General features: G+C 31.2%; 1 protein-coding gene across 1 annotated transcript; it reads right to left on the minus strand.

Moving 5' to 3' along the window:
* Positions 1-2100: 2100 nt before the first annotated feature.
* Positions 2101-19180, minus strand: LOC134250743 (uncharacterized). Its single transcript, XM_062733107.1, has 26 exons — positions 19157-19180; positions 16311-16541; positions 16127-16201; positions 15956-16024; positions 13116-13262; positions 12650-12816; positions 12406-12451; positions 12043-12276; positions 11731-11805; positions 11543-11617; positions 10966-11046; positions 10717-10847; positions 9303-9348; positions 8888-9115; positions 8713-8787; positions 8334-8408; positions 8060-8143; positions 7821-7939; positions 7613-7672; positions 7469-7523; positions 7123-7362; positions 5867-5941; positions 5316-5387; positions 5150-5221; positions 3840-4599; positions 2101-2219 (listed from the first exon to the last, which is right to left on the minus strand). The coding sequence occupies exons 1-26, from the start codon at positions 19178-19180 to the stop codon at positions 2206-2208; spliced, it is 3330 nt and encodes a 1109-aa protein (XP_062589091.1). The 3' UTR covers positions 2101-2205.
* Between the last annotated feature and the right edge of the window lie 1453 nt (positions 19181-20633).

Raw genomic sequence — 20633 nt, forward strand, 5'->3', positions numbered from 1 at the left:
AACCTACATGTACTTCATGGTGTCGAATTTATCAGAGAACCTTCGATAAACAGAAAATCCACGGACTGCATTTCTTAAGGTTAGAAATACCTTTAAACTGATAAGAACTTTATAAATTATCACGCTGTTACGAGATATTATTTCTCCTGATGTGTTTAACAGTTTCATCCCTTCTGTGAACTTAGAGAAATTATTTCAATGTGATTAATGTGGATGTCATTCCATGTTTTCAATGTGTTCTATTTGTATAAAACGAGCTTAAATCAATCAAAGATATGTGTCGAATGGTTTGAAAAATCAGGGATTTTCTTATCTCATTTATCCTCAGAGATTTTAAAATTTATTAGTTAGCTTTTCTGAAAAAAAGAGCCCAGAAAAAGCGAAGACTTTACAGGTAGATGGACTCTAACGATCACCAAAATACAGTGCTGGGTTTTTCTCAATAAATCAATACATGAATATAACCTTATTCCATTCGTTTTCTTCTGTGATTTATCTACGATCCACACTTCCTCGTACTGACTCAAGTGACCTGTACTTTAACAAATCGATTTTGAATCGGTCAGAACCAATAAGAAATTGGAATCAATGATACTTTTATGTTGTGCGTAAGATTTAAGGTTTATTGGGTTTCTAATAAGCTTTAATTAGGATGATATTATAACCCCAAAATAAAAACTCTTGTTCATGCATCATTTTTGTAAATAAATCTATATGTTTAGAATTTATTTAATTTTTGATAATCTTTAATCTAAAGGCAGTTGTAAGTATGAGTAAACAGAATAACAACTGTGAATCGCTTTTTTAAAAATAATTTCAACGTTTATATTTTAATTCAAAGCTTAGTGCTTCTAAAATTTTGTGGCATCGAACATCGCAACATATGCGTTTTCATTCATCTTTAAGTTAGCCTCGTCTACTGAAGTGGAAGTTAGGATGATATTTCTTTTTTGGAAATTTATAAATCCAAGTTATTAAAAGTTATAACTGGTTTATCTTGCATGTTGCCTGGAATCATGGAGGAAATAACATTAGAGATTTGATATCTATTTTCAAGTTCCAATTATTCCTGTCTTAAAAATGTAAAACATTCTGTTACCTTCTTTTTCTGGATGAGTAATGAAATAATTTTGCATACGCACTCATAAAAGTTTTGATGTTTTGCATCGTACTCACATAATCATTTTTGCTACCATCTTGGCCAATTCTAGGTATTGACATTCTAAACCATGGTTCAAGAGGTAGATAGTGTAGTATGGGTCATTAATTTTGGATTAGAGTCTTATTTGGGAATACATTCGGAACTTCTCTTTGACATCAATCATTTCTCTTTTTCGGTTTTTCATAAAAAAATTTATCAATAGAAGTAATGTAAGTCGAATAATATTTCGTTTTTTAGATTGATAATCAATGCATGAGTTATTAAGATTAATTCATCCTTACATAACTTTTTAATTAAATTGAGCTGTCTCTATTTAAAGAAGCTTAAAATATAATCGTAATGAACATATCACCTACAAAGAATTCAATCTAAAAAAAATCAGATGCGTTGATTCGCTGACATAGATCACTATAAAACCTTATGGTTCAATTGCCCGAATAGCTAAATGCAGACCTACATCTCCAGTCCTCCAACGACAATAGCGCATGACGTCTCAATATGAGTGAAAAAAATTTAAATCGGCGTAAAATACAAAAAAATAGGCAAGAATTCTTTAGCAGTACGGAATAGAAACTCCAACTGTTCATTGAAATATATTGAAAATTGAAACAAAATAGTAAGAGAATAGTAGGGTGCAATGATAATATTGCTTGTCAACATGCTCATGTCCTTTTAGTTTAGAATTGTACAAGTTATGAATACTTGTGTTAGGAATTGGCTAAGATAATGGATAAAATTTTATACGTAGGATTAAAAAATCTTTCCCAGAACAGAAACACCATATTAGTCTTATTGGTAAAAAGACTCTCTCTGGTGTAAATCCATATTTGAATAAAATCAATAATTGAACGTTGATGTAGACATTTTGTTTTATTTTCAAAAAGTAAATACCATGAATACAATTAAAACCAATAAAAGAATTATAGTCTTATAAATTATTTGCAGATTCATCGCCTGATATCCAAGATTATAATGGAAGTTAAAACTCAGCACTGAGTTGCATATGTCGTATTTAATTCGTTGGCTTAATGTTGGCTTATTATTCAGTTCCAGGCATCTGCAAAAGAAAGTTAAACAAGAATAAAAGGCATTTGAACAAGTAAGTATAAGTATATATCGATAATATAAATGATCATTTTATTATGAAGTAAAAATAAATAAAATGCTTACAAACATTAATACAAAGAGATGGATAGAAAGAAGACTAAAATAAGCTCTGGCAATATTAAAGAATGTTTTCATTTATATTTAAGTACATATATTTACAAAATAAACTACTAAAAGGGAAATGGACACGGCTTCAACTGATTTTTAAAAACCAATTTCAATGTTTACATTTCTTAATTAAGGCGATTTAAATGATCATCAAAAATTTGAACATCATTTGTTGATTACGAAGAAGATACAGAACTTAAAATTCTTCATAATGTAAACAAGGCTCGTGCCTTGCAATTGTTTTTGTTTACATATAGAAAGTGTCACATTTATAAAAAAAAAACAAAATTCAATAAATCTATAGAAACTGTCTTATGGTATTAAGAATTAAGTTCTTCATTGAAAAAAATGTTTTGAACGAACATATATAAGTACATATATTTAATCTATGTAAACAAAAACATAAGACAGGCCTTGTTTACATAACAAAGGTTTGGGGCTCTAAAGCTATCTTGTTTCTCGACAACTGAAATTCAAACTTTTGATATAATCATTCAAAATAAGTATTAGCAAACATAAAAAATAGGAAAATAAATTTGATATTTTTCAGCTGAAACTGTCTCCATGTTCCTTTATGTCTCCTATATGGAGGATGGGCGAAAAACAATATATAATCCATCAATCAATCAATCAATCAATCAGAGATCGTCCTTTTGAACCAAAAATTCCGAACCTTTGACCTTGACATCTGAGTATGACTCAATTTTGAAAAACTTAAATCTGATACAATTCAAACAGTTTGGTACTTTTTCTAAAATAAAAAGTATAATAAACTACATGTATCGGGTTTTTTTGGTTGTTATTTTGTTATATGTATACCCAATGTCTATAGTTTATTCACCTTGCCAAATATAAGCCTGTAACTATATTTATTTTTCAAATATATCAAAATATGTAAAACGACTCAAGTTATAACATTTATCGTTTTCTTAAGTATAGAAAAAGCATTAAAAATATTTCAGTATATTTATAAAGCTAAGCACGTCTTAATATGCAATCATGTGAAAGATAACATAGAAGCAATATCTAAATTGTTCCAAATATATATTTTATCTTTTCGAAAAGACGATATATAAATCACAATATAGGGAAAACTTAACTTTACAAACATGTCTCAAAAAGAATAGTGAAGATAGGCGGATCCAAAAATCTGAAAAAGTTAAGTAATAAGGGAAACACATTTTAAAGAAAAATTAAACAGAGTGCCGATGATTTTAAAGGCAAACGAACTTAACTGCTAGGAAGCTTAAAATTTTTCTTCAAGAGGACATCATTGAACATTCAACTCGCCTGAACTACAGTTATGTATAGAAAGAAAACTGGTTCACCATGATACTTTCTGTTTAACTAAATTTGACGTACAGTTTGTGCTTTGGAAGATATCTGGAAGATATTTTGCAAAAAAGAATTTTGTTACATATTTTTATGAGCTAGATATCCATATGACACATTTTCTAATTACCTTGTGGACTATTTTCAACACTAGGAGACAACAGATCTTCAATGTCCAATTCATCAGTTCTGTCTTCATCCTTTGAAGCAGAATCCATGTCAAAGATTTGATTCATATCGTGTTCCTTTCCATCTCGCTCTTTTGGTTCCTTGTCTTTCTTTTTTCTAGCTTCCCTTGTTTTCTTCTTTTCTCCATCTTCTGTAACATTTGTACTGTCTGTTTCTCTGCCTTCTTCTCCTGATGTCTCATTTTTCTCAACATTTTCATTTTTGTTGTCCATTTCAATTTGGTCATTACTTCCATTTCTCTCATAAAGGTCCAACATTCGATTTTCCGCATGTTCTTTTGTTCGGTTTCTGTACCCGGTGTCCACATCTTTCACGTCTCCGGCTATATTGTAACCCTGCTCCTTTCTCTCAGTCTTTTCATCGTCCATACTTAGTATTTCAAAATTTTTATTTTCTTCCTTTCTCATTGTTTGCGCATCTTCAGTCTGATTTTTCCCAATATCTTGCACATTTTCCGTAGGACAATTCTGGACTCCTACAATTTTCCTACGATTATCACCCAGAGGATTTTCTTTCTTTCCTTCATTCAATTCAGAGATATTTTTTGGGAGGCTTTCTGCGTCCGACCTGTTATGTTCATGTATGGCTGAGTTTTGTTGTGAAGGTTGATGTACAGGTATATTTTTCTGGATAATAATGCCGACTCTTACATGTGCATGTAACTGTCTTAAAATTTTGATTGATAGAAACGAAACCGTAATCTAAAATTAAGAAGAAAAAAATATAACATAGTAAACTCACTTTTGTTAAATAAGTCATAAATAGAATTCTTGCTTTCGTAACTTATTGATATGTGGTGATTAATAAAGAAGTATATACAAAGAAATGACTTGAATTTGTATGATCTTCAGTGCCTCAAGGAATACCAATCAATAGCATTTTAAGAGATTTATAATCATGTCATTTCCAAAAGTGAACTCAAACTGAGAATAAAAGTTAAAACTTGGGATGTTGATAAACATTTTTAAATATCTCGACTATCGTTCGATCATTCTGATTATAGGCATATATTATTTTGTACTCGTGGTTTAGTTTATATAGTGCCTCTAAACTCGGGTTAAGAAATTCGTTTTTTTTTTTTTCAAGGACCGTTCTGTCTGTGTTAATTATCAGATATTCTTCTGATATGTAGTAAATATAATCAATTAAAACAATATAATCTTAATTGGATGAAATAAACCGTCAAGGTATTGAGCGCATTGATCATGAAAGAGCTGAAGAACATAAATTTCCTATCTTCATGTAACTTACGTGTATAATGAATGAGGCTACAACATAAGCCACTAATACGCCCACTGGTTCAAGAAATAGTGGTTCACATGTCTTCATAAGAAACAAAAGAAAGAAAATCAGAAAAAGTATAGGATACTTAAATTTAAAAAAAATTGTCTAATAATTCTGAAAATAATAATGTTACCTCTTTTACCGGTCCTACAGAGGTCATATTGTAGCTTTTACACGACGAACTATCTTTACAATAACAATACCCCTATAGTGAAAGAATGCGATATTTATATTTAAGAAAGAATTCATTAAAGTATATTTGAATTATGAAACCATTGGCAAAATGGAGATTACTATATAATATTTAAACTATACATTAATTTTAACTTTAAAATAGAAAATAAATATACATAAAAAATCGTCCAAGGGCCCGTTTTAGAAAAGAACTTACGACTAAGACCAAAATTTATTTCTGCTAATAACTTTCTTATCTATATGAAATAGATGATTTTATTTATTTTAAAAGGTATGTAGAAAAAATATCTAACTCTAGCAATTTTAAAGAAAATCATTAATTTTGCAAACTTTTACAATCAACAGAAGTTTTCAGTCTCAGTCTTAAGTTCTTTTAAAAACGCCAACAATCATTGTATAACACTCTTCTAGTTCTCTCCCTCTCTTCTTCTTCTTCTTCTTCTTGTATCAATCATCAAAAATTAAATTTGGTTGTGTGATAATACTTACGAAATGAAGAAGTTCAGATGAAAATACAAGGTATATTATGTCACCGATGGTAAGGCCAATGACACCAACTGTTAACTGAATTAAAAAAAAATGTTTGAAAAAATGGAAAAGTAAAGATTACAAGCAATATATGGTCCCCAAAGATTTACAAAACTACACATCATACAAATTAATTCACAGGGCAAAAACATGGACCTATAGAAATTCCAGAGGTGCCTAGTAAGAAAAGTTATCCCTTGTTTACCGGTCATACCCACCATTAGTCCTAAGTAGACGAAACATTCCCTACTTAAACTAATTATAAAAACAAACGCAGCTTACACAGGTAAAATTGCAACGTATGCTCAACATATGGTTCTCAAAACATATGGTTGACATACGTTGCAATTTTCCTGTGTATATGTGAAAGACTTCGAGGTTCCTTTTAATTCAAGTTCACTTGGATATATCGAGTCGGCCTTAGAATGGAAAATATAAATGTTTATTGATGAAACGTAGTTAGTATATCTGAATGTCGACTTCAAGTTTTTTGCATATGTTTCATTTTATAACGGTAACTCAGACGGTAGTGCGCTAACTTCGTGATCAAAAGATCGAAAGTTCTAACCACGGTTGCAACTGACCTCAGTCGATAAAAAAGGTAGCAACTGTTCCTTCGCCAAGCTCTCGGCACTTTAAAGTAAAAGATGCGAATCTTTTGCATGAGACCGTAAAAACCGAGACTACAATTCACAGAAGGCGTTGGTGCTATAACATGCATAAAGAGCCGCCACTGTTCAATGGCCCTGAAAGCCGCATAAAAGTCTTAATCAATTGGGCTTTTAATTACATGTATTACCAAATCAATATGGCGGTCGGAAAAGGATATTCACTCTTCAATGGCATCTGGTCTCATATCTGATGTTTTAGGGCACCGTGTTTTCTCTTCTCCCTATTTGATTTTAACTTGTTTAATGTACTTTTGAGCTGTTTGTTGCCGCCATATATTTCATATGAAGCACTTCACCATTATATATGGTGATGTCTCATAGTGGGTCTGACTGATATAGGGAGGGTATTTACATCTCTTCGGCACCTGATCCAAACTCTAATGTTCTGAGAGGTCCGTGTTTTGTCCTGTTCTTAATTATTTTGTTTGCCACATTAATATGATTGATCATTGTTTGATTTTCAAGTTTTACATTGATTTTTACAATACGTATAAACGATCAATAAAAATTATGAGATTTATAGACTTGTAGATATATATAACTTACAATCTTAAATAGGTCTCTTGCACGTCCTATTAAACTTAGTATTCCAAGTAACTGATAAAGAGAAGTTGTAGGTACAACCATATATAAGGAAAACATTATTCCAGTTACAGTTGCCCCAATGTTTCCAAAGCCAAAGGAAAGTTTAACACCAGATACGTTGCTCAGAATATCATCACTCCACATACATCCTGGATATATTGTCACTCGGAAAAGTCCAATCCCGAAGAGTATGTTTAAAATCTGTGGAAAAGAAATCAACATTTCAAGTGTGTTATTCAAATTTAAATGAAAATTTGAAATTTTAAATTGATGTTCCTACATACATGTACTTTATCTAAACACATACCAGTATTAATATCTGTAAACTAAAGAATATCCTCTGTAAAGTTGTGTATTTTCTCCTAAGGAAAAAGGCAAAAAATATGTTATTTGTTATTTTTGTTGTTATCATTATTTTTATTATGAGAGAGAGAGAGAAAGAGAGACTTACAATTTTCCGTTAACCTTTTCACAAATTACTTTTGTTATTCTTGTTGATATTCTCATAATTCTATTGGAAAAAAATATCATTAAATTGTGAGCAAATATGATAATGTAATCAAAATAAAATAAGCATCTTGACTACTAGTATTCAGGATCTTGATAAAACAATTTTTTTACTTTGCAAAACTTTAATTCTAAATGCTAGAAATATAGACCTTGTCTTTTTAATGTCACACCAAATACTTTTGAAAAGTTCGGAAACTCCTTTGAAAATTCCAAGTTTACCATCTATTGATCGTTTGAAATACACATAACCAAGGACTATCGACAGGATCTGAAAGAAGCCCGATACGTCGATATTATGTGAAGAAGTAATGAAAGCACTTACATATATGTAGGTTTTACTCACATTGTTGCCTTGAAACAAACCCCCTTTTGTATACTTATTTCTTACCTGTAATATAATACTTAGAATTCCGAATCCTACCATCAACCTAAACTGCAAGGCTGCATGGTCCAGAGTATTTGAGTCACAAAACTAGTAAAAATAATCATGGAAACAAGATAAATAATATATTAACAGGCTCATACAATAAAAAGTTGAATATTGACTTTTTACATTTTTTAAATACAAATTTAAGTAACAGTTTTTTTTTAAAGAACAGCTACTGTAATTCTGAACGAATAAACAGTATCTTAAATTTTTCATGAATTTTATGTAGTCTTACTTCAGTCGATGATATCGGAGAGTTGACGCCATTTACTGAAAATGAACAATCCGTGTCATCTGAACAGCAGTGAACCTTAAATTAAAATGCTCATTACGAAGTACTCTGAACCAGAAAAAGTGTCTATTACACATAAGTATAGTTGTTTTTAACTTTAAGATATACTTGAAATGAATGATGAGAAATTAAAATTTATTTTGTTTTCTCTCAGACTTGCATACAGATTGTTTAAATCTTATCTAATAGAAAAAAAATGTATTTCATGCAGAAATATATAAATATGGAAAACGTTTATGGAGTTTTGCTAGATAAACATTAAGCAAACTTTTTTGTTAAAATTTTATGATTAAAAATGAATGATTGTTAGGTATATGAATACCAGTTTTAAAAGAATGCTGGACATTGCAGTGGAACAGAGATGTAAAATTAGTAAGGGTAATTCTGACCAAAGGATCTATAAAAAGAAAATTAATCATATATTTACAAAAAAAAGTGACAAAGTATTCAACATGTTCAAAATTGTTTTTCCATCCACTTATATTTATCAATCTCACCAGTAAAGTAACCTTTGCCTTCCTCAATCCAATGGATACGAATTTTCCACTTTGAAGAAAAAAAGAAAGCGAGAGCGAAACAACGCTTATGAGAATAGCATTGTCTCGGTTAGAAGACATATCAAGGGATCCTAGATTAATGGCGTGTAAACTATCTGTTAGAAGACCATACGAAGACTTCCCATAGCGAACCACTATGAGTCCACAGAAATAAACACAATTAACAATCTAAAATAGAAAAAAAATTCTTTAATATTTTGTGCTTAATGTAGGGTTCAAGCTTTTAAAGAATAACATAAAGTGAGCAGTGGAGAGATTTTCAAAGAACTGCCAGCAATTTAAAAAGAAAATTGCGATAGATGGTTGTAAATTACCGCATATGACTACAAACATAAATGTGAAACACTGTGCGTACACATATGAGGATTGAATCTGCAACTACAGCTGCTGTCAGAGGATGCCTGAAATATACGAATTAACATGATTATTTTTCTTCAATTTCAAAACTGATATTTTTATTGACCGTACCCAAATGTTTTGTCCCCTCCCCCCTCCGACGTTCATTTAAAATACCCTCTCAACGATATATATATAGTCTACTTGAAATAATTATAAACAGGTGTAATAAAAATTATAATTGATGATCGAAAACGGTGCTAACCACCTACATAGTTTTTTTCTCTATGGAAGAGGCAGAGCGGATCAGTTTGATTGTGAATGATATCAATTACTACATCAAATAAAAAATAATAAGCGAGGTATATATGTTTCCATGTGATCCTCATCAATATCAATACAAGTTGCTGTCCTTCAAATATGACTGCAATATGTGGACCATATGCATGCGTTTCTATAAACCGAAATTCAATTTCAGAAAATTTTAGGCGTGTCAATATTCATGTAGCTCTGTTCGCATTTTCTTCAATGATCTTCCTTCTTTGACTGATAGAAAAATTGTAAAATTTTATCTCCGATTCGCCTTTAGTTTTGCCATTTTAAAGAATCGGGCTATTTTGATACATGTAACCCATAACGGCTGGGATTTGACATCTGTTCTGGATTTATACGGAAGAAATTTATAATTGGAAAATAGATTTATGGTACACGTGTAGCATAGCTCTGTAGTACTCGGATTTTTTATTTAACGGAACCCTCTCCCCAACCCCTGGAAAACCGTTGCTACAGGCCTCTATCATATTTGGATTGCTGTATATCAGATTTCTTTGCAAGCCTTGATGCATATAAGTAATACTGGTGAAGACTTGTTCTATCTTATTTAAAAGCTAAAACTAGTCGTTGAATGAAGTTTTTAAATTAGGTTGTTAAATTTATCTACTGATATATACTGCAAGTTCCTTCTACTTTTTTAAATGCTTGTGCCATATAATCAATGTTAAGTTTGTATATAAAAGTATATGTATTAATATGAGAGAAAAATTCGGATCCGCCAATGAATATACAAATAGGCGCACTCTTTAGAATTCAAACGCATGTGTAGCCTGACATTTGCCCATGGCATCCGGTTTAACCTCGCTTATATATTTACTGCGTGGACCTCAGGGTCCACGAAACAATATTACCAATTGCATGTAGCATTGAAGAAACTTTTCTTATGAATACTTCGGTATGTATTGATATATTTACAGACACAAACTGCAAAGCTTAAACAATTTGGGTGAAGCTAATGGGTTTTTTTTAATTGCACAGTTAATTTTTTTTTACTATGTTTTAATTCATGTAGAGATGGTAAGGATGAAATACAGGATATCTGATACCTAAAAGGTTACACTGGTCTTTATTTATTGAAGTTAAATTGAAAAAAGAAATACCTCCTCAATGATAGATATACTGAGTAGAAGAATCCACATTTCTTAATTACAGTATTACTTCCTGATATCCCAGCTTTAGTCTTTACAAGTAGGTGTTTGTAAACATTATCTGCCCTTGCTATACAAAATACCTAAAATATTAAAATATATTTACATTTGCATAAATATTTTACTCAGTTTAGATATTTTACAATATTTTTTTTCTCGGTAAATAAACGTACCTCAAGTTTACTTTGAAAAGTCGGTTACCTTAAGAAAAATGTGAAGGACGAGAACCAAAAAAGAAAACCAGATGAATTTTGCAGCGTTTGTCCAAGATCGGTCACATATCTATAAAAAAAATACCACAAATGTTATTAAAATGGTAACAGTTTCTGGTTAAGGTTTGTTGGCTAAGCTAGGAGTAATCAGTGATGATATAAACATGCAGCAGATCCATTGGTCACAGCAGTAAATTATGTGCCACCTGAGTGTCACTGATCCATTTTTGAATTATGTGCTCTTTTCCAACTAATCTCAATTGCAACTAAAAATCCTATACACATTTTCTTATTCAAACGACATTTTTTTATGTATTGAAAAATGATTCTAGCTTCACACAAAAGGAGATATTTTTATAATATTTTCAGATAATTAAAACACAAGAAAACACAAAATATTGACATTTTTAAAACAATTATTAGCATATTTGTGAATTTGAAAACCAATAAAGGCATGAATGTGTTAATCCGTATGATTTCATTCATATGTAATATTGTTAGAGAAAGATTGAGATTATATACCATTTAATGTAGAATAAAAAAATTGCTTTAATATTCATCATTACCGGTAAAGGTGTGGTGGATCCATAAGAAAAAGGACAGCTATCTAAAGCAGTCCGATTCCAATCACAGCAATATAGCTTTAAAGATACAAAAACAAAACAGATGATGAAAAAATAATATATACATGTACCTAACAATTATTAAACATATCTGATGCTCAGCTCAATCACGAATAAATTAGTACACTCACCACTCGCAGAAGATAGGAAGAAAGTCCAAAAATGATGCACTCCACTGACAACACAAAAATTTCGGAACACATAAACTAAAAAAAACAACAGTTACATTTCACACAGACAGAACAAGGTGCCCAGAAAACCTAAAGAAAATCTAAATTGTTCTTATTTCCTAGCAGTTTAGAAAATAATTCTTTTTTTTAAATTTGTTTAAACGATCTTTAAAATCTTTTAAATCTTAGGAAGAAAAGAAAAATAAAAAAGGAAGTCGTTTGGCAATATCTTTGAAAATTTAAGCAACAAAAATATTTTTTAAAAATACTTACGGTAGCTAGCAAGCATTTCCTGCTAAGATATATTCCCGCGAAATAAAAAACCTTGGCAACAATCGACCAAATAAGAAGACATATGAAGGTAATCAGAAGGGCATCTTTGAGGTAACCCATATTGATGTATATTTTCCCATAAGCATGTATAGAGCTTAGTTCCTCGGACATTGTCATGTCGTTAAAGTTATATCTAACAAATGTTATAGTTAGAATTATTCCTCCATCGAGCATCTAAAAAAGGTGAAATATCGTGTTTAATATATATTTAATCAGAGTGTCATATGTTATCTCTATTTTTTAATTGTAACAAAATGTTGTTATTGAATTTATTAATAGGAATAGATGGCTAAATATACTCACCAATAGAAGAACGCTTAGATATCCGAATTTCGTAGCTAGTGGATTTCTGAAAAGGCAATAATAAAAGCAAGATTACATCATGCTTGGAAATGTGAGTACAAAAAGCTATCTGAATTGATATACATATACATTGTACAAAATAATTTCAATTGAATAAAAACATTTTTTAAATACATGTGTATACTGTATTTATTAGGTTTTGGGATTCATTTCTAGACTCACAAGTTAACTTTATTAAAACTACCTCTCCCAACCTTCCTTCAGAAATGAGTTAATTTTAGCGCACATTCCATTCCTGTCGTTGTAAAATTCAGATTTTTCTATAATATTCCAGAGATCAGGATCCTGGCTTTGTTTTGATTTCAGTTGTTCATATCGAAAAAGATACTCTGTTCCTATTACCATTATTGCCTTTGAATGAAATTCAACTCATATGTATTGATTAACATTGTTGAAGAATTACATAAGGAAAGTTTGGTATACCGGTACTTCAAATTGATAACATTGAACAAATAATTATTTTGTTGATATCACTTATTATTATAATTTGTATATAAGTTTATCCTACCATTGGGTATTATTTTGGTCTTTTTCATATCAATTATTAGCAATTGTTAGTATTCTTAATATCAATTAAAACTAGTTTCTAAAATCTATGAAAATTTATCATAAAACGAACAGGATTTGCAAAAAAAATGCCTTCAACTTACAGAGACTACAATGTTAAGGAAAAGAACTGCAGCAAAGGAACTTCCGTATGCTTTTAACGTCCCCTTAATGTAATCAAAGCAAGGCGGAAGTGACGCATTGGTCGTGACACAAGGAGAACTGGCAATGTCAAAGCCACAACAGCTCATCTATAAAAAAGGACAAGAATAAAAATGTGAAGATTCTGAATGCATCACAATATCTACAGGTGAAAAATTATTTATGTTCCTTAGTTCTCCCGTGAAACGAATGAACTTGGTTTTTTATGTTAAAAGCAGGCAAAAATAAATAACATCATATAGAAGTAAAATACGTCATTTATCAAAGTAAAACATAGTTAACAAAATCGGGGGGAGGGGTCAGAAAAGGGAACTCAGATATAGAGTATTACACATCTTAGGCAAAATATTATACAATCTGACTCCAAACCAATCTGACTAAAGCCAGACCTCTATTTACGCTATCGCATAGAGGATCTGATAACTCCCAATTAGAGGTCATATTCTGGTGAACTTTGAATTTGCGTATTGCATCAGATTGTCAACCAATCAGATAAGCCGTTGTAAATGACGTTCGATGTATTAAGAAAAATGGCGGATGTTGATCGGGCAGTGCAAGAAGTTTTAAAAAGAATCGGTATTTAGTCCATTAAGAACGAACAAAAATTAATTTTGAAATGTTTGATCGAAAATAGAGAGTTACCAACCGGCTTCGGAAAATCACTTCCATTTCAAATGTATTTGTAAGAGAGTTGCGAAAGTGTTTTGGACTCAGCAAGATTGCGGCAGCTTTTAAAGGTTTGTATTAAAATTTGATTACCGCTAGGCATATTGTTGTGTAAAGAGTTCTGTGTTTACGTTGTAAAAATTCGAATTGTAATTTAACAAGTTGGACACAATCTTTAGTGTAGTGTAACTTTATTATAGCTCTTATAGCTTGACGTTGGTTTTTCGAATAGCTTAATTTCGCCATATTAACAAAATTTCCAAAGTATTGAGATGATAAGATGACGTAATATATTGATAAGAAAGATATTTGGCTCTTGTTGGTGCTATTATCAATAATGGCTACAGGCGAGTGAATTAACAATTCAGTGGTTGTTATAGGCAAAGACAAAGAGACAGATAATTTGATAGAAGCTGGAAAAGTTGACATAATTTAGGCATCACCAGAGTCCTTGGTTGGAGATAACCATTGGAGACAGACCCTTCAAAAACTCAATGTAACTCTATGCGATAGCGTAAATAGAGGTCTGGCTTTAGTCAGATTGACTCCAAACACCATGATGCCATTGTAACACGATGTGTATAGGAAAAAGGGGGTCAACCAGACTAGAATAAGTATTCAAACCCCGTAATCTTTCACGGAGTACAATTACTACAATATACATGTATTTCATGTTGACCCCCTTATAAACATCATAAGATTCAAAAAACATAAACAAAATGCTCTAAACTGCTGCCTGCCATCAAAAAGGTTGGTTATTCATTGAATTTATGAACTGAATACATGAATGGAGAAATTAATAATATAAATTTCTGTTTGTGAACTTTGGCTTCTTGTTTTCCTAACGGAAGTAAATCAGATACGATCTGAGCTCCAAGATGTGGAAAATACTCGTTTTTATGTATGATTCTGTCAATGTTGGAAAGTTAAATATTTAGCTGTTACATAAATTTTTCAATTTCCAAATACGCTTAATGTGGGTACTATATATATACTATAGCATAGATGGCAATAACTATAATACGACCGTTGTTCAATAAGAAAAGCAATATACAGTGTATCATAATAAATATAGAAGTAAATGTTAAATTTTATTTTTATTTTTTTTTTACATTTTAAAAGTTCTATTTAATAGCTCCTAATTTCATGATATTTTTTATATATATGGAAAAACAATTTTTTTTTTACGTTATCTTCTAATCCAATCTGCAGAGTGTTCAGATGGATTCAGTAATTCAAAAGGAGAAAGGGAGAGTTAAAATATAACAGTCGAACTGTCCGATTGAAATTCGTTGGGAAGCTAAAAAAAACATCAATGTTTTGTGACACATGATATCTGAAAATGCTAGATTTAAACTGACAGATATTGTTAAGACCCTTTAAGACACTATCCATTTCATAATCACGGTATTTCTTAGAGTTCTGAGAAAGGAAAAATGTAATAATATATCTATCAGAGAGTTGGCCTATTTTCTTACAAATGTCTTCGAGAAATCACTTGTTAAATGTGCAAAAGGTCTATATATTGTCAAATATATTCATTTCTGATTGTTTTCTCTCTGATAACTCTTTTAATAGAGAGGACTACCGGTATCTAAGGTTTTGGAACTTGTGTCCTATCCCTTGGACATATTGTCAATAAAATATGCTCAAAACATAAAAACTCTGAAAGTTAGTTGATTTTTTGATAATTAAAGCTGAATGTAATTTCGTCAAATGAAAGGTCAATATATTTTTATTGATTAGCTTAAACATGTCTTTGCGCATAAGGAGATAAACTTGCTCGCAAAAGTCCTATGTCATGCTTACGCCAATACGTGACATCGGCAGAGAAACAAATCTAAGCTGTAATTTAAGTGTTATCTTTAAAGTTATGATTTTGTTTATATACATGTAGTCTTTTTTTAGCAAAAAAAAAAATATATATCTTTAAAGGATATTCCTATCCAGAAGATAGTGTTAAATGTCTCCTGATAAAATTTTGATCAAGTTTTCAAAAGTCCAAAACTTAATTAATTGAAATAAATAAACTTACTTAAGATTAAAATAATTTTAATAATACTCATTTGAAATGAAATATATAGAAAAACGAAACTGTAGTTTCACGGTTACCCACCTCCGGTATATGTTTGTTTGGTCTCAGGATAAATATCTGCTGTAATTGTCGACGAATGCTCAAATTCATCTAAAATATTACATGTGAAAGTATAATTATTGAATGTAAAAGAATTAAAAATTAAATTCCAACTATTAGAATCTGAAAGGGAATTCTTTTTTGTCCTCTCACCTCATCAAGTAGCCAGCACATCAATACGAAGGTAAGGAAATGGAATACTATCATAAGGATATTTATTGTGGCACTCTGGAACATAATCACGGATATTAAATCAATATTTTAAAATCTATTTCTATTGAACATTATTACCCATCTACGAATCTATCAGCATATTATTCTAAAATTTCAAACTCACAGCAACTAAACAGCCTTTCATCTTCCGACAGAAGCCGAAGAATGTGATCGCCGCATTGACTGTATGTATGACAATGGATGAAACCAGAGACAGAACCAAGGCGTTGACGAAAGACCCCAGAGGAAGGGATCCCAAAAACACGTTGTTAAGGAAAGCAATACCATCAACACTGAGCAAGGGTTCGTCGAACTTTAAGATAAATCCTCCAACCACGTACCAGATCGACAAAACCTGTAAAAATGGGAGTAAATGTAATACGAATATATATCATGACAGGTACACCGCTAGGAAAAAAAAGAACAAAAAGTTCAAAGTCTAATCGCTCCTTTGGCAAAAAATTACAACAGAGCTATAATAATTTAATTTCCTAAAATAAAATCTTAGAAGATGTTTATTTAAAAAGTGGTTCACGGAAATTTTTAATTTTAGTAACAATTAAAACACAGTATCAAAAACGACAAAAAGAATAATTTATCTTGGTGTACTCCTCTTCTTTGACAAAATTTACTAAACTCAGACAAAAACTGTCAGAGGTAATATGAAGTCCTTCTTAAGTCAACAATTCTCACATTTTATTGTTGCTTCAATGACCTTGTTTCCAAATATGATTTAAAACGAAGTTGAATTCGTATTTCATACAGATTGTTTGGTCATTCTTTCACACTTGATCGTTTGTCAGATCATGATTATCAGCACACAATGAATTTGACCCGTTGACAGGGGATGTTTACTCCTCTAAGGCACCTGATCCTACGTTTTAAATTTACAGAGGTCCTTTTTGGCTATGCCTCCTATTATTAATGTTAACAAAGAGAACTTTTGAGCTCCATGACTGTACGTTATCCTCATATATTATAAACACACATACAAATGGATTTTTTCAATCAGTCATATATATATAATGTACTCTCTAGATAATAAAACTATGTTTGGAGATAATAAGCTCAAATCAAACATTTAACTTAGGCGCTTTGATTCTTTTAATTGTTTTTTAACTGTTTATTTATAAATTCTCTTACCCTGATAATTATACCACATAAAATAATAACAGTGGTTAGATCTGTACATAAAGTCCATGGCTTTTTGAAAAACTGCATTTTCCTAAGAAATAAGCAAATATAAAATACCGGTAATAGTTGATACCAATTTAACAATGTGTACAATCACATTCACATTTTTTACAATCTCATTCTATTATCAATTTATTTTCATGACAGGATAAGCGGTAAAAAGTTAAAATTTCCGAAATTCCAATTAATCATAATTACCTATAAAAGTTTAGACTAGTATACTTACATTTTCTGGATGTTTCATAGATTTTGGTTGTTTATATAATATCCATTAATTAGAATGATTTGTTAAGACTTCAAGTATTGACTTCAGGTATACTTTACTCCTGAGCAATTTATTAGACCTTGTTTTAAAATACTGAAGGTATTGTGACAAACAGTAAAATACAACAGGAGTTTGATATTTAAAAAATAAACTAAACCTGCTTTTATATTCTTTATATTACTACCAATAAATAATCCCTCTCGATTCTTTATCACCGATTGTTTTATTATACAAAGATATACAGGATATTTAAACACAGGTTTTAGCCCAAAAGTAACCATTTATTAATGGGACCGTTGAAGAGGGAAATAATACGATGAATCAAATCTCAGATAACATGAACAATGAGAATAACAAATAACTAGCAGTCTAATTAAGCTCATACGCATTATGAACAGGGCAAAACACGAACTAAAAAAATACCCAGGGATCAGATGCCTAGGATCAGTTAGCATCCTATTTGACTTATGAAACAAACCAGGGCACACTAGCTGTAAGCCTTTTAAATCCTTTGAACTGGTACATAATAGCTCATATTCTTTATCAAGCCAACAAGTGATCGATGAGAAGCATGTATGTCAAAATGCAATCGATCCATTCAGAAGTTATATTTGATTATACCGACCATAGAATTGAATACTGCTGACAAGTGAAAGAAGTGAAAAAGCATGTAACATCAAGATGTCAATAGTCCATACCTTTTAAAGTTGACTGTTTTGAGTGCCGCTTCATATCGAATCAGTTGGAAGACATCCAGAAGTGGTTTGTGACAGCAAATAAACAGTTTATTGCAGGAATAAAGATTGAGTGTAAAATCTTTTTAGTGTTTACGAGGGTAATATCTATCTAAGTCGACATGCATCACGTGAAAAATCATGCATTAGCAATATGTAAAGAAATTCAATATTTCAGGCTGCCTATCAGCTCGTATAGTCAAAAGTATGGGTGGCACATCCTTTTCAAAAACATAATGTTTAAAAAAAATTATTAAGGAAGCATCAAATTACGGCCTCCCAATGAATATTTTGGGGTCAAACATCATTTAAACATTTTCAAAGCAAACGCCAATAAGCTAATTACCAGCTTTCATTGATTCTAAGTTAAATCAGAGATAAACCTTTTTCGAAAACGATCACTCTTCGTTGCCTTTTGTCTGACAAACAAGTTGCTGAAGTAAGAATATCAGCATTCTAGTTTAAAATAATCATTTCGTTCTATGGTCGATACAAAACCTTTGTAAGCAAATACAATTGCTGACTACTGACTGACATTTTCATACTAATTTTTACGCCATTATGTTCACACTGAATTATCAACGGGTTTTTCCGTTACTTCCCAACCATGACAAGGAGCATACAACAGGTGTGACCGGTCGTAAGAAGATGCTCACTCCTCCATGACACCTGATCCAATCTCTGATGTTTTGGATTCTGTGTTTTCTCTGCTTTTGTTTTGTATTGTTTACTGGACTTTCGAGGTTCAATACTGTTCGTTATCTCCATATATCTCACCAAGGCAATCTGAATGACAACCATCGGTTTTACCTGTATTTTGTTTTAACAAACTCTATTGAACCTCCTTCAAAAAGTAATATAAATGTCAGACCGATTTTTAATTTTTGGCAGTAAACAACTTTTGCGTTTTAATTTGTGTATATTTATACACGTGAATTAAGTAATAAAAATATAATTTATTCTAGATTTTTTTTAAAAAATATGTAATAAAATTCATCAGGCTAAATCAAACCTCTTTCTTTACTCCTCACTTAGATATCAAAATTAGTGTAGAAGAAGCTTTAAGAGTACTATGCAACAAAGTATTCAATAAGTGGTGTAAATCAGATGTGGATGCTTAAAATCCAAGGGAACTTTTGGACACCGGTAATTTGAAATCACAAGATTTTACCATAATCTACAGCTTCAGAACTTACGACTTTTCAACTATATACACAACCCTTCCCCATGATAAATCCACGATAAGTCCAGGCTTTCCGATATCATTGACAGCTGCTTTTTTCAATAAAAATGGAACTCGTAAACTTCTTACCTTGTCATTGGTCATTTGCAAACCTAAGAAAAAATTCAGATTATACACACGAATACTCTAAAGTTGAGCTTGAATATCTGTTAGACAGTATCTACTTGCATGTATTTTTGGAGACCAGGTCTTTCAACAATCGATTGGAATTTCCACTGGTACCAATTGCGCCCCGTTAATAGCAGACCTATCTTGTATTCATATGAAACAGAATTATCCAAAATCTAATGCGTAAAAACACTTTTTGTTACCTTCAACACGATATTTTTACATATCGACGCCTTATTGTAAATTAACAATGGTAATTTCCATCATAATATATGATATATACTGGTGAGCTAAAAGATACCACAGAGTCTGACAGATCTGTTTCATATTTGGATTTTTCACTTGAAAGAGACCTGAAAGGCAATCTAACAAATAAGTTCTATTAGGAACGTTTTGACTTTTCAATCGTAACTTCAATTACTTTTGCAGCAATTTACCTTCATCACTTGCATCAGGAATTTATACAATTATCTCAATTGATACCCAAGAGCATGCCCTACGTATGAACAATTTCTAAAACGAGGTGAATAATTGACAAACAAGTTGATGAATCAAGACTATCAGCAGTCTCGTTTAAAGTTGTCATTTCGTAAGTTCTATGGTCAATACATTGACCTTCTCAGCAAATACAATTTATCATTGAGTCAAATGCTGACTGACGTTTTTCATACTAATTGTTAGTCCATTATTTTTACACTGAATTGACAAGGCATTTTTCCGTTGTTTCCAGAAGTTGACAAGGAGCACACGGCGGGTATGACCGGTCAGCAGAGGATGCTCACTCCTCCATGGCACCTGATCCCACCTCTGATGTTTTGGAGCTCCGTGTTTGCTTTGCTCCTAATTTGTATTGTTTATGGACTTTAAACTTGCATACTGTTTCATATCTCCAAACATTTCAGT

This window comes from Saccostrea cucullata, unplaced genomic scaffold, assembly GCF_032062105.1.
Source record: "Saccostrea cucullata isolate Sc308-1 unplaced genomic scaffold, CSIRO_AGI_Scuc_v1 ctg1750, whole genome shotgun sequence".
NCBI lineage: Eukaryota > Metazoa > Mollusca > Bivalvia > Ostreida > Ostreidae > Saccostrea > Saccostrea cuccullata.